General features: G+C 39.0%; 1 protein-coding gene across 3 annotated transcripts in view; it reads right to left on the bottom strand.

Moving 5' to 3' along the window:
* The window catches only part of LOC136771331 (copine-8), a 94,117-nt gene that overhangs the window by 19,103 nt on the left and 60,975 nt on the right, over positions 1-14,039 (bottom strand). For all 3 annotated transcript variants that reach the window (XM_066723561.1, XM_066723562.1, XM_066723563.1), the window contains 5 exons: positions 12,595-12,699; positions 9,572-9,613; positions 9,204-9,279; positions 6,210-6,263; positions 3,775-3,836 (listed from right to left, as the gene is read on the bottom strand). In XM_066723561.1, the coding sequence (XP_066579658.1) occupies positions 3,775-3,836; positions 6,210-6,263; positions 9,204-9,279; positions 9,572-9,613; positions 12,595-12,699 (339 nt within the window). The remainder of the gene's footprint in view (positions 1-3,774; positions 3,837-6,209; positions 6,264-9,203; positions 9,280-9,571; positions 9,614-12,594; positions 12,700-14,039) is intronic.

The following is a 14,039-nucleotide window of genomic DNA, read 5'->3' as shown; positions in this document are numbered from 1 at the left end:
TTGGAAGCACTTACTCCGTAATTAGGAAATTACAGTCTCTCTATGTTCGGTTACGAATTATTGCAAGTGCCATTATTCTTAACCTGCTGATTTATCCCCTGGTCTATCATTTGGGATGATTTCACTCGCTGGCGTGTAATTTGTCAAGAGGATACCATTCAATATTTAAGATCTGTGCTCACACAAGTGGCTCGCTCTTTGCCGAGAGAAAGTCAGTCTGTATTTTAAGTAAGAACCTAGAGAAATGACAGCGACAACATCGAAAGAAGAACTGAAGCGTTGCTCGTTCGTGCTGTGCGGAGACCCCCCCCACCCCACAATCATGCAGCGCAACCTGCGGGAATGTTTTTTTCCCACACCGAGGACCAGCACAGTGACAAGATGCTAAACCCTCAATTTAACAAGGACAGATGCTGAAAACAAACAAACCAACCAACAGACTGCAATGCCACTAAACAGTAGACTGTAATAGTGGAGAGTTCAAGTCCTGAATTTATTCTCATTCGTTCAGCAGATTTCCTGTACTCTGTCCACACACATTATTGTGACTGTCACTCAATGCAACTGAGTCACACAACGACCAAGTATATAAAAACAGAGGGTAGTTGATTATTTTTCTCTGGATCATAAAAGCCCCACTGATGTCATCGAAACTAGGCTCAGATTGAACACTGGGCATGAGAAACTAAATATTTTCTCATTAGACAAAATCAAAAAATGATACATAATGATGTAATCATTTCCAAATACTTCGCACAAGGCGTTCATTTTGAGCCGCCCCCCATATGGCATTTGTAATTGATGCAATCTGGTAGGGACACATCATGCGTATGTTACAAATATGCTCCAGTTCTCCCTGTATTTCACCAGAGACGGGCGACAGTTCAGTGTGCAGATGGCACCGTCGCAGACACTGACAGCCAGAAAAAGGTGCATCTCATTTCCACGCTGCTTATCGTAACCAATTTGAAGGCCTAGAGGGATTTCACTGTAAAAAAGCACAGTGAAGCCACTTCCCTTGACCAGAAGGCAGAAACCGTTCCTGAACAGCACCTTTAAAAGTGTGCAGAGATAATGATATACAGAGAACAAAATCGCCCATCTAAAACTCTTTTTCAGATATTTGTTTTATTGCAGGTATTTGCTTTCCCGTTTCCCATTTGCACTATTTTGAAAGTCTTGTTGAAAATGTACATTCTGGTGGTTGTTAATACGATGTGATGACAACTGAACCACTGTGGAAAAACAAATAGGTTTAGAAATGACTATATGCGCTGGACATGATTCCTGAAAGTCCCCTTCACTGCAGAATAACCTCAAAGGTCATCTGTTCCATGTTGTCTGATCTCTACAAAGCAGAACATGTACACTGCCTGACCCTCAACATCCAGGTCTTTCACGGGATACTTGTTGAGCATATCTGATAGGTTTGGAGTCCTTTTTTACAAATAAAAAAAGCATTTTTCATTGAGCATAAAGCACCTGAAGGAAATGCACAACCAAGCTCCTCAGAAATGTGCAAAGTAAACATAACATGAAATTGCCATTTGGAGGTCTTGAGGGAACGGACCCGTATAGAAGATGCAATGTTGGATAATGAATAATACATGGGCAAAGCACAATGGCCAGCAGAGTAAAATACTCAGCAGATGACCGAACATTGATGTCACAATAGTTTAACAGGCCATTATACTAATTGCTCATGCTTTTGCCTAATATATTTCAGAGGTGCAAGTTTCTTAATGGTTTGAATGGATATCTGTTCTGTCTAATCAATAATAAGAACAATATTCTGAGCAGCTATTGACCTATGAATTCAGGGCGAGAGAGGGTTTGAATTAATTGCTGCTTATGACTTCATGCTTATGTAATGGACAGAAACCCCAAAAGAACAGGCGGTTGGATTAGCGATGGACACTGAAGGACGAATCCCCCAGTAAGTAAAAATGCATCATGAGGTATTGGAATCTATCTTATGGAGATATTTCTAAACAAACGGATGCACCCAGTTCAGCCACTGCTTAGATTATCTTCGACCGAGACTCCTCGTGTGTCCTATAACAGCGGTCCTGTACAGAACATGAGAAGAATCATGGTTTCCTTATCTCGTGGCAACTCGGCCACTGTGTAATTGTTTGACCCTGGAAAAGAAGCGGTCCATTTAGCTTTAAAATTGAGTTCAGTGTAGGTCCGGAAATAAATGGTACTGTGGCTGTCATAGTGGATGGTGAATTCTGAGTATATAATTGTATGTACAACTGTGCAAAAAACATAATTTTCCCCAATTAGATCAATATAAAGAATATATCCCTGAAACATGTTCTCAGATTGAACATATATAGACACATACACACACACACAAACACACACAAACATAAGACACTGTCGACTGCTGTTAACGATGACAGATCGTCTGGTTGACTAATGGCATCACAGACAGCTGTTTCCGGTCAAGGTGGCTTCAGAGATTGTTTGGTGATTGAGAAAGATAAAAGCCAGCAAAGCACGTCCTAGACTAAAGCACCTACACCTCTCCAAGTAACCTCTCCAGTAAACCGGGTTCGCCTTAACCCTTCAACTGCCAGCCAGGGGCCCACGGTGGCTAAGGATGATAAAAAACACAAAATCCATCCATCCATAGTCAAGCACTGCTACATCAAGGAGAGGGTTGATGTAACCCAGCAGACACAAGGCCCAGCAAATGCCGAACGGGATGCTACAGACTCCAGGTCCTGACCAATCACAGAGCCCCTCAGATACGACAGTTTCCATGGAGGCTTACCTGGAAGCCCCTAGCCATGGTTTTGGTTCATGCCTAGTTTTATGAAATGGATTTATCAGGAGGAAAAAGGAAACCCACCAGCAGCCTCCTAACCCAAGTCTCTAGAGCCGCCCTTCATGCTTCAGTGATTAAAATTACTGCCACTCAGGCCCCAAGATAAATCATTCATATTATTTGCCAATTTTCACTGCTTTCAGACACACATACACAATAGCAAATAATCGTGTAATGTTAAGGTTATATTTATAGATTTTCCCATAATTGTGCTCTCTCTCTCTGTATATACATATATATATATATATACATACACACACATATATATATATATATATATATATATATATATATATAGAGAGAGAGAATTCTATAATGTTTTAAATGGTTTTGTTGGCAATGCTTTAGCCCTGCAGTTTCCTTCGATGCAGTCAGACAGGTTTACTGGGCTTCACTACATATTTGATAAGTCTGGCAAGAGAATAAAAATGCAGAGCCAGTGAAGGCAGGACCTCCTACCCACGACTCAGAGCAAGATTGATCGGAGACCGCGCTTATCAGCTCTTGCAGAGTCGATAACGGCCCTCCGTGCTGTCAGGGAGGTACGGCACTGTGCAGCTCGTGCCGGTCCCAGACCCCAGCGCCCCACAATTATTCCGCCTTGTAAGACACAAACAGGGACATGAAGTGGCTTTCTATTCCCTTTCTTCCTAATGAAAACTATTCCGGGTACAAACAAGTCATTTGTCACACACGACAGAGCGCTGTATGGGGGCGGCTGCTGTTAAATTAATAATGGCTCACCCAAACCGATAATGGGCTTGGCTTTCGAAAATGTGCCTCCGATTCCTGCTTTGTGGCACCGGGATTCAACTAAATAAATAAATAAATGTCACTATCTAATCTAAACTACCGATCTTATTCAGAGAGGGCGCACAGAGACCCTGGACACACACATATCACACTTTGGCTTGTAAAAAAAGAGACGTAGTACTTACCCGCCTTTTATGTAGTCCAGGAAGGTAACTTCAATATCGACAGCGAAAGACAGCAACGTCACCTGTTAGCAATGTGAACAAATAGTTTAGATTACATGAGGTTTATCTGTAAGGAGACAAGGCCCCAGACTACATGATACATGGCTGTTGACATGTTTTTAGAGTGTCTTTACAGTGTTTGTACTGTAACGTCTGGTTGGAAATAAATACTAAAGAGCCAGGTATACAATACTAGGGAACCCTGAAGGTTTATTTGATGATGTAGTTGATAAATATTGTTATATACCACTTCAAACAGCAAATCGAACACAACCCAACTAGCAGGCAGAGAGAGGTGTACTATGGTGTTTCTGTATAAAACAGAATTTAGACGATCGTTGTGCGTTTAAGAGCGGAATGGAGCTTTTCAGACTTGAAGCTATATATGATCAGTTTCTATGGAAATGTGTATTGAAAGAGTGATGAATAATAGTTGCCTTCAATTACTTAAATCGCTCCTCGCAGTGGGGATAAAAAAATAAACAATTTAATCTTTAATTGAATTGTAAATCATAATTATCATTGATGATTAAAACTGAAATATATATTCCTTGATGGCACTAATTGAACATAAAAAAAAACTTGGCATTCTTGCCCATCACTCTTTTCTGCTGCATTACAATCTCACTTTTATTTTCACAGCAAACCAAGACATGCATTCGTTACAAATCACACAACACCGTGTCGACCAATACCTTTCACGTGCTTAGCTTTCTGTATGGACACGGCCACTGAAAAACTGTAAGTGCGGATGTTAGCAGTAAATTACGTGTAGAGAAATTGAGACTAACAAACTTAAGCATAATTCTATGGCCTCCCACTCATTAACTTTGCAGCAAAATTTTGTTTATAAACTATCTTTGCAACATTGCAACTAACTAACTTCTTTCTTCAGATGAAAGCAATATGTGCTGACATGTAGTGGTTAAGATTATGTAACACAACACGTTTACCATGACCTTTCATTAAATAACTAAATTACATACATCATATATTAGAAAACATTGGTGGGCTCCCGATTAACCCTTTAGATAAGAATAGTTCTTATCTAATATCCCCCTATTGAAGGATTAAGACACCCAGAAGGACCTTTAATATCCATTACCACTTTCATTTTATGAAGCGTACATATAAACACGGTGTAAATTGTGACTGCTAGAATAGTTCAGTGGTTCAAATGAGCAATTAAAGTTGTGGTAAGAGACCTCTTAAAGCCCAGCAGGATTATCATCACTTGATTATCACTTCACAACTCGTTCTAATTGATGCAGTTTAAACACATGTTCTTGTGGAAATAAGTTGTGTTGTTAAAGTGATGTAATAAAACATCATTTTTTTAATCAGTATACTAAATTGCCGCTGTATTGCACACATATATGGTGAGATGAAGTATAATCTGAATGAACATGTGCGTTATGCAGAAATAATTCAGATTATGATATCTGCGTCTAAAATCTGCGCTGACTCCTAATGACAATGTACGTGATTATTAAAATACGCTGGGTTTGTCATTTCCGAATGAGAGACAACACTTCGTTTGTAAACCGAGACCTGGATTAAATCAAAACTTTGACCCACCCGCTAATAGCAAACTACAAACCTGTTCATCATAGCGATTACATTTCTGATTAGAAGAAAGTTACATCTTACTAAAAATGAAGCCGCAACTGTGCACAGTTCTGTAGTTTCCTATTAGCGGGTGGGTCACAGTTTTGATATAATCCCAGCCCAACTGCTGATACATAATTTCAGGCGATTCATTTATTTTCAAACCTAAATATTAGCCATCTTCCTCAAAGCATCATTCTGGCTTGTACAGTGACACACAATTTCAACTTGAGCCGTAAATAGATGCTTTCAAAATGTTTCAACATTATTGCCACTATCTCACAAATCATGCTAACATCCAAATAAATAAAATTGGAAATTCAGCAACACGGAATGGACAAAATTGGTTCTTTAAATGAGAGGCCGGTACTGACTGAGCATGTGTGAGGTTTCCGATAATGAGACCCCATTTTGCAATTAAAATAACGCAGCTGTAGAAATATTAACCTTGTTGATCGCAATGTCGCATGCGAAGTGCATAACGCAGAAAAAACATGTCACCTGTATGTGTTACAGACACTTAAGCTCCAGAACTGACCAGAATGTATGCACTTTATTTTACAGCTGACGCAGTTCTTATTTATAACTGACGTAACTGTTTAGCATTAGTCACGAAAAGTGCACAAACTAGATGCTTTAAATCCTATTTCTTTCTCTTTTGTTGTCATTAGCCAACTGACCTGTAGTTAACATCACATTCAGATGCACCACTGTAGCAGTAATGTGCTTGTTGAAGGGATATTTTTAATTTAAAAAATATATATATTATTAAAAACAACTGTACTTACTGTTCCAGAGTTGAGGTATTTTTTCTTCTTTCCTTTCTTCTTGGGATTTAGCACCTACAAAAGTAAGAGCTGTTTTAATATCATCAAGGTAGTGATATTGTTTTAGGAGTTTTTAAAAGTCAACACAAAACAAAAACAGCACTGGTTTCATATGGAAAGAGGATTGCTAGTGTTGAATATGTGGGACTAAATTCAGTGCACATCCCTCCATCCTCATTGAGGTAAATCACTTCTTTCCCTGACTTACACACGTTCAATTGTAAATTTAGTATGAAGCTCATTATTTGTTCCCTTTTTGTAATTTTCTCTCCCAAACAGCAGAGGCGGAGTGTTATTTTGGTCCTCAAAATAAAACTTAACCTGTTTTAGGTATTTTCTGCAGAGCCACGATTGGTTATAGACCGTCGGCTTCACTTCAAGCTGCGTCCATCAATGTATTATTTAGATGGTATTTCAAGTTGATTCTGGCAAGGCCTACACGTTCACATGACCTTTACAAACACTTTCAAGAGGGTGAGGTTTCAGAGAACATCGAAAGTTCGGAGTAAAAACTCAAATATGTCACAATATTATGTAATAATATATTTGACCCATAATGTGCTGGATCCCATCTTACGCTAATGCTAGTTTTACAACATCAAATATTTAAATTGCGGAATGTGTAGGTACATAGATTCCATCATTAAACTGAATGTATCACATGACTGAGCTAAAATCCATAATTTAAGCCCAGGCCTGAACTCTGTAACCGATTCACATGCATATTTTAAAAGGCACACAAAGTGGATACATGATGTTTTATATGTAAATAATCCCAAATAAGTTTTAGTGACCCGGCAGAGGTTATATAATTACTTTGCAAGTATTTTCCCATTCTGCCCCTTTTGAAAATCACTTCAAATATGTTGGTTTGACAGCAGACTGCAACTTTTCAACTGAGATTTTAGTTTAACGGAGAAATCTGCAGACCTGAAGTGCAAACTGAAGATAGTGCAAAGGACAAGACATAGTAATTAGGCAGTAATGTGCACTAAAGTCACCACCTATCTCCTTAATCCTTGGTGGATAAGAAAAAAAGGTGATTTAATGTGAATTAAACTCTGAAATAATTAGTTCTTTCAAACCTCGTTCTACTCGAACGCGGCATCAGACAAAGTACACATCACCCAGCGGTCTGAAAATGTCATTTCCTAACCTGCTTGTAGATGCTTTATAATTAGGACGTATTCCTGCTTTGGCATTTCACTGCTTTCCACATTCAGCTACAATTTTCTACCGTGTTCAATCATAAAATCAGACCACTTAATTATTCACTAACAGTGAACTGTGGACCAGAACACAATCAACCATCCTCAACTGAGCACAGTGCTTTAATAGCAATAAATACGGCACAGATGAAGAAAAATCCTTGACTAGGTAATTATCCTGCTTTAATTAAAGGCAGCATTTCTCTGGAATAAGCTTTGATAGCATGACCTAAACATTACACCCTGAAGCTCATTATTGATGCTGCGTCCCTAATCCACTCTGTTTTGTACCATATATTATACTAACAGCCAGCATTGGTCCTGATGTGTGAATATAAAATACCCTGGGAACAATCAAGGTTTTAAAGAGTAGTACATGTATCAGAAAGATCAAATGCAACTATATAACCAAATGAGAAACATCAACTTTGCAACTTGGGCTGTAGAAGTGATCATTTAACAAACAGCCACATATGGAAAAGGCTCAGGACTGCGCTAACACACAGCATACTAAACTAATGCTTGGCACGTCGCATTTAACTTAAATAAACACATTTTACTACCTCGGGAAGATGCACGCCAAACTATTGTGAAAGTATTAAGAGAGACAAACCTCTTGATTTATCACAGAATGCAGGGACAGGTCTATATCGCTGGTGACACTTTATTTAATGATTTTATGGATACTCTGTTTGCTATATGTGTTGCTATATCAGATGAGCTGTCAATTTCAAACGACACTGTGTGGCAAACTCCAGAGAGGGATCGTCTCCAACCTTCCTGTGACAATTAATGTGGAGGAACTCTCATCTGAAAGCAGATGGAAGAGGTAAAGCCATAGAGACTCGCATAATTAGAGGCGTGTGAATGGAGCTGGTCTATTAGGATGCCATATTTCATCCCCTTGTGAAATTGAGCTGTAGAGATTGGGGGAAAGGTAGCACCCTTGTAAAAACACGGCTTATTTGCCAAAAGCCTATCGAGAAAAACAATAATAATAGATTGTACATTGTGCCAATTACCACGTTAATAACAGGTTGCTGTCTGCATGCGTAATTATTCAATTAAGGCCAGTTTTAAATGCCACGTGGGCCGCTTTCTTTTGTGCGGCAAAGCAGAATTTAATAGCTATTTACTAACTTTTAATGAGAATGGTGCCACAGCCTGAATCAAACACGCAGAGTTGCTATCTCAAGCACTGTTACGATTATAAATGGCATTATTACTATTACAAAACAGGATGCGTAGCATATTTATTATGCATGCAAGATTCAAAACACAGATACTAATTAGAGGCACTCTAAAGGATAAGCTAGACCCACACAGTAAACACAAGCAAATAACACATCTTAAAGAAAGCGGGCATCAAGTCCCCACGTAGTCTCCTCTGTTCCAGGGTGAAAAGGTTCAGTTCCTCAGTCTCTCAGTAGGACTTTCCCTTCAGACCTGGAATAAGTCTGGTTGCTCTCCTCTGAACTGCCTCTAGAGCAGCGATATCTTTCTTGAAGTGTGGAGCCCAGAACTGCACACAGTATCCAGATGAGCTCTAACTACCGCATTGTACAGTCTGAACTTAATTGCCTTGGTTCTCAATTCTACACTTTTGACAATATACCCTAACATTTTGTGTGCCTTTTTTTATTGCTTCCCCCATATCGATGTCAAAGTTCGTGTAAGATGACCAGTTGGAAGATAAGCAGGCTGAGGCACAGATATCATGAGCCAGACCGGACGAGGGGTTACTCACCTCATACACATTAAACTGCGATTGACCTCGGGACAGCTCTCTGTAGCTTGTAGTAAACTCTCCAATGAAATCATGGCTGCAAAGGAAATACAGACAAGTAGGATGATTCAACAATGGAAGGAAAATGTAAGTAGACAAGTTTATATCTCTTACACATGAGTTGCAGAAAGCAATTATTCTAACTGGAAAACAATTCCCAGCTTTACGTGTAGGAGTTAACGTTCTCAATTCTGGAAATTGCGATGCATTTAAGTTGATGTATTTTGTTGCAAACTGATGCTGTTCTATGTGATCGGATTGTTTTGTTAAATCCTTGCGTGACAGAAATTTAGCTGATAAAAAAGCTCTACCCAATGCAGTCTCCTTACCTTCCGTCTCTGTCCCAGTCGTACACCTCCACCTTAATGGTTCTGTGGAAAAAACAAACCGCTAAATGAGATACAAACAATCATTATTATAAACAATGTGTGCAAACCCTCATGTGTGCAAATCGTATATATATATAATGCCCACAGAAGCCTATACTTAAAAAAAGAACATGAGAGCACAGTCAACTGAAGTGCTTAATGTACCTGCTCTCAAGATAGTGTAAGCAATAAATCATTAAGTTCAATTTTAAAAACACTTCAGCCACCTAAATGGAAAGCATGATGGCAGTGCCAGGATACAGTAAACCTCATGTAGACAGATTATTGGGTTAAATATTTTGCAGTACATTTCCAAGAAGCATTAACTAACAAAGGCCTTCTTTTACCAAAAGTATGAGGTTATCTATATTCAGACTTATTTTTTTTGCTTTTAAAAATATCCGGGATACATTTAATTGTTGACTGTAACAACAGGATCTAATCGGCAAAGTAAACCTAAAAAGTTTCAAATAAAAAACTTGTAACTTTTTCATCCAGGCCAGTCATGCGAACCTTTTAAACTCTCCATACTGACAAACAACTCCAGCTTCTTCTTGTTATCCATCATCTCAGCTGTAGAAACATCGTATAAGCCTGGCCTACAGAACACACCGCCGTCTCGTAACATATTAAAGACGGATTACACTACCCAAAGGATCATATTCAGCTGATAAGCAGTCATCTCTCTTCAGGAGAGCGCAGAGAGGGCAACAGGGCCTATTCTTCATCCCACCGTGAAAGAACTAAGCCGACACTCGAAGCTCATTTTCAAAAGTTGACTGCATAGTCTGTACCGCTCAAGATGATAAAGATAAACGTCATGGTGGCTTTGGAATAAGGAGAGGGAAGAAGATAAAACGGTCGCATTTACTTAAAGGCAGTCATCCTTTTTTTTTTTTTTTTTATCTCCCAGCATCACAACTGTATCTCCGGTAAATTCCCTTGTATGTACCCTGTGGACCTTTAATTAATGTGTTTCACCAGCAGATAACCGGGCCCATAAGTCACCGGCAAACGGCGCGGTAACCTCTCACAGGACGGTGGTTTCCCCTGCTTGGGAACAGCACCAGATCCGTGGATTATATAATGAGGGGCAGGTGATGCGTTCAGTCCAGGGGAATTGCTTTATTGAAGGCTGCTCGAGATGCCAGGCTGGCTCTCCTCAGTGGGGCTTCTAGAATATTCCTATCTGCCTCGGAGCAAATGAACGGGGATGTACAGCGTTTACATCGTTAAGGCCTCGCAAATCATGTTATGTTAAGCGTGAAATAGTACGGAAGGAAATATTAAAAAGTTGTCACTTATTAAATCTCTCCCCGAGAGACCGAGCGCATGACTTATTCCGGATAATTCTGTCAGGAAGGGGATTAGCTGACAGAATAATTTTTCATGCTGCATTTTCCCTCTTTTTAATGTAATCTCCTGGTATCTTAATTGGTTTAATAGTGCTAATGACAGCTTTGAAGGCAGGGAGAAAGGACAGAGATTAAAGGCAGGCTACACAAATCCTAATCTAACACTGAATCAAAGCAGAATTTTTTTTTTTCCTCATGTAATATTGAAAATAATAATAATAATAAATTAATCTTGATCTGTACTTGTAGCCAAGAATCCTTGCATAAAAACTGAAGGAAGAATTGCTACATAATACACAATAATAGTAATACTGTTAGGCAGGCAAGAGAGTTAGTACCCAGACTCATATTCTCATCTAATAATTACATGACTATCAATATAAAGCATTATAAAACCATATTTCCAGCTTGATTGTCCACATTGGGGTTTTGTGTTCTCTCAGGTGTTTGGGTTCATGTCAAAGAGGACAGATTCCCGTTGTTGTGTGTTGTGTATCATGCTCCTGCCTGTGACCTGCTTGCTGTTTCAATGGTGGGTGCTAATTAACAAGGCCAGATGCCTAATTTGAATGCAATGCAGTTTCTGTGTTAATGGACTAAACAGACTGTTGTGTTCCACGTCTACTTTTTACACACAACCCTTTCCTCCGTCAATATCATTACCTTAATTCGTTCTCGGCATGATTGGCTTTTTGGCTCATAAGGTAAGATCATCCTCTTTGTGTAAGTCCAATATCAATGCAAATACATTTTTTACTGCAAAGTTTCATAAGCCAGGGTAATTTTCCCTGTATTCAATTGCCGGTTTGCACACACGACGGATATGCAGTTTTGTTTTATTAATTTAATTGCTCGGAAACTCTGAGATGAAACATATTACTCAGAGGACCGACTCCAGAGCCGCTGTATTTTCAAGATTTTATTTTCCCCACCAACCATGTAAGTGGAGATTAAAAAAATGAATAACGTGGAACTAAATTCAAGGCTTGGTGGCCATTTTAATAAGATTTAGACAGTAAGATCTTGACCATATCGGGTATCTTATATAGACTGGATAGGATCCTTGATCACTTAGTTATTAATGGACACCAAACGAGCACGATGGGGCGAATGGCCTCCTCTCGATTGGACACTTTCTTATGTTCTTAACACAGATCAATACTATGTAACGAACAGAAGCTAAACAATTAAAGCTCTCCTTATCACTGGCTAATAACCAGAGAGACAATAAAGTGAAAACCGGAAACTTAATAAAAACAACAATAAATCCATGAGAAATTCAGCTTGTAGGTGTATTGTACATATATGGAGAAGGACTTCCCTGTAAATCTGTTAACGTCCTATTTGCCAATGTGTGTAAGTACAAATATGTTTACAAATATTAAAAAAATACGTTTTTGACACCAGTAGAAAAAACGAAGAGCTAGATTAGATCATTCACGGAGAAGAGGAGATGTTTTTTGTTCTGCCAGGTAGGCAGCTATAGTGTTTATTTCCTCCGCTGGTTCTGTGACAGAGGAATAAATAGCTTTGCGGGTATGAAACCTGCCATGGCAACCAGAACTGAATCGCAGGAAAATCGAAGAACGTATACGCCAGCTGCCAAACTGCGTCAACTCCTTTACTCACCTGTCAAAGTCCCCGTTGCAGAGCGCTCGGACTGGGATGCGGAACGCCTGCCACACTGGGTTTAACGTGTTCTTCACCACTTCTGTTTTGTGGCAAATGGTGAACCTGTCGCACAGAGAGACGAGCGAAGAGTGAGTGAACATGAGTCAGTCTCAAGTATTAAAAGTATGATATCATAGACCTTACAAATCATCTCACGAATCAGGTTTTCAAGAAGGGGGAGAAATTATTCTGGTAGCTGAGGCCCTTAAAGTCTGACGCCTGAGCTCACAGGTGTAAAATCGCAATGCCAAATCAACAGATGTTGGAATCCTACTAACATAATATATATTGTACCATGTAAATGTATATTTTAACCCCCTACAGCTAATGCACACTACTGCCTTTGCTATAGCTTAAAATACATCCACTGCAGTTAGTAAGAGAACATGACAATAAGGATAACATACAAAAGACAAAAAAGGATTGCAACGCTAATACATTCCAAAGAGGGGAGGCAATAAGGAATTTAAATTAATCACAGAATTGGCCATTTTAAAGCCATGGTGGACTGTGTAATGATCTTTTATTTGTTTAGGTTCTGTATGTGTATGTTTGTATTCTTGATTGCAGAGTACTTGTGAATCAATCTTTTAAAACATCAATAAGGATTTGGGGTTTGATTAATTGATTATCTATCCTTGTAGATCTCAGGTGACCTTCAATTAAGTAATTTAAGTAAAGGTAATTAATGCTTGCATATAAAACTGAAGCTGTGTTATTAATTACTGTGAGAGATTTTCTGCAACAGAGATTTTATTAAATAAAATAAAACTCTAAATTTGCCTATTTCAGGTTTAGCAGTATAGTGGGGTCGCACTACACGTTGGGCATTATTTAATAAAGCCCTGAACTCTTATTGACTCAATACTAACAATTTCAGACAAATCTACACAAGTGCCTGTCAAGATGTCAAAATATTACATTTACACCATTGCTGCAGCAAAATTGTGTAAGCCATGTGTGAATTTCAGCCTTGTGTATCGCTAGTCTGGAGGGACCAGGGGCAGCAGTTCTGAGTAGCTGATTTGTAGACATTTTCATCCAAGAGAACAGAAGACAGGAGACGTGTGTGATAAAGTTTGGGATCCCTCATTGACAACCTTCAGCTGCCTGTCAAACAGAGGGAGTCATCTTCTATATGATAGCATGATCTTTACAAAAACTTTAGATGCGTCTCCAGAGCGCTTCGTTAGAGCTGAATAACCTACTTGGGTATTATTTTAATTAAATCGGACCCTGAGTATTCCTTGTCCGCTGTCTAAGGAGGGAGTACATTTCTCCCTATCAGAAATAATATTCACTGCAATGCAAACATGAATAAGATAGTATGATATTTCAGATACGTTTGTTAATTATATGTTGCCCAGTGCCTTAGGGGTACAGCGTTTCTGCCTCCTAAACTC

Source organism: Amia ocellicauda, chromosome 15, assembly GCF_036373705.1.
Source record: "Amia ocellicauda isolate fAmiCal2 chromosome 15, fAmiCal2.hap1, whole genome shotgun sequence".
Lineage (NCBI taxonomy): Eukaryota > Metazoa > Chordata > Actinopteri > Amiiformes > Amiidae > Amia > Amia ocellicauda.
Note: the sequence above shows the minus strand (reverse complement) of the source record. Positions and strands in the feature narration are given on the sequence as shown.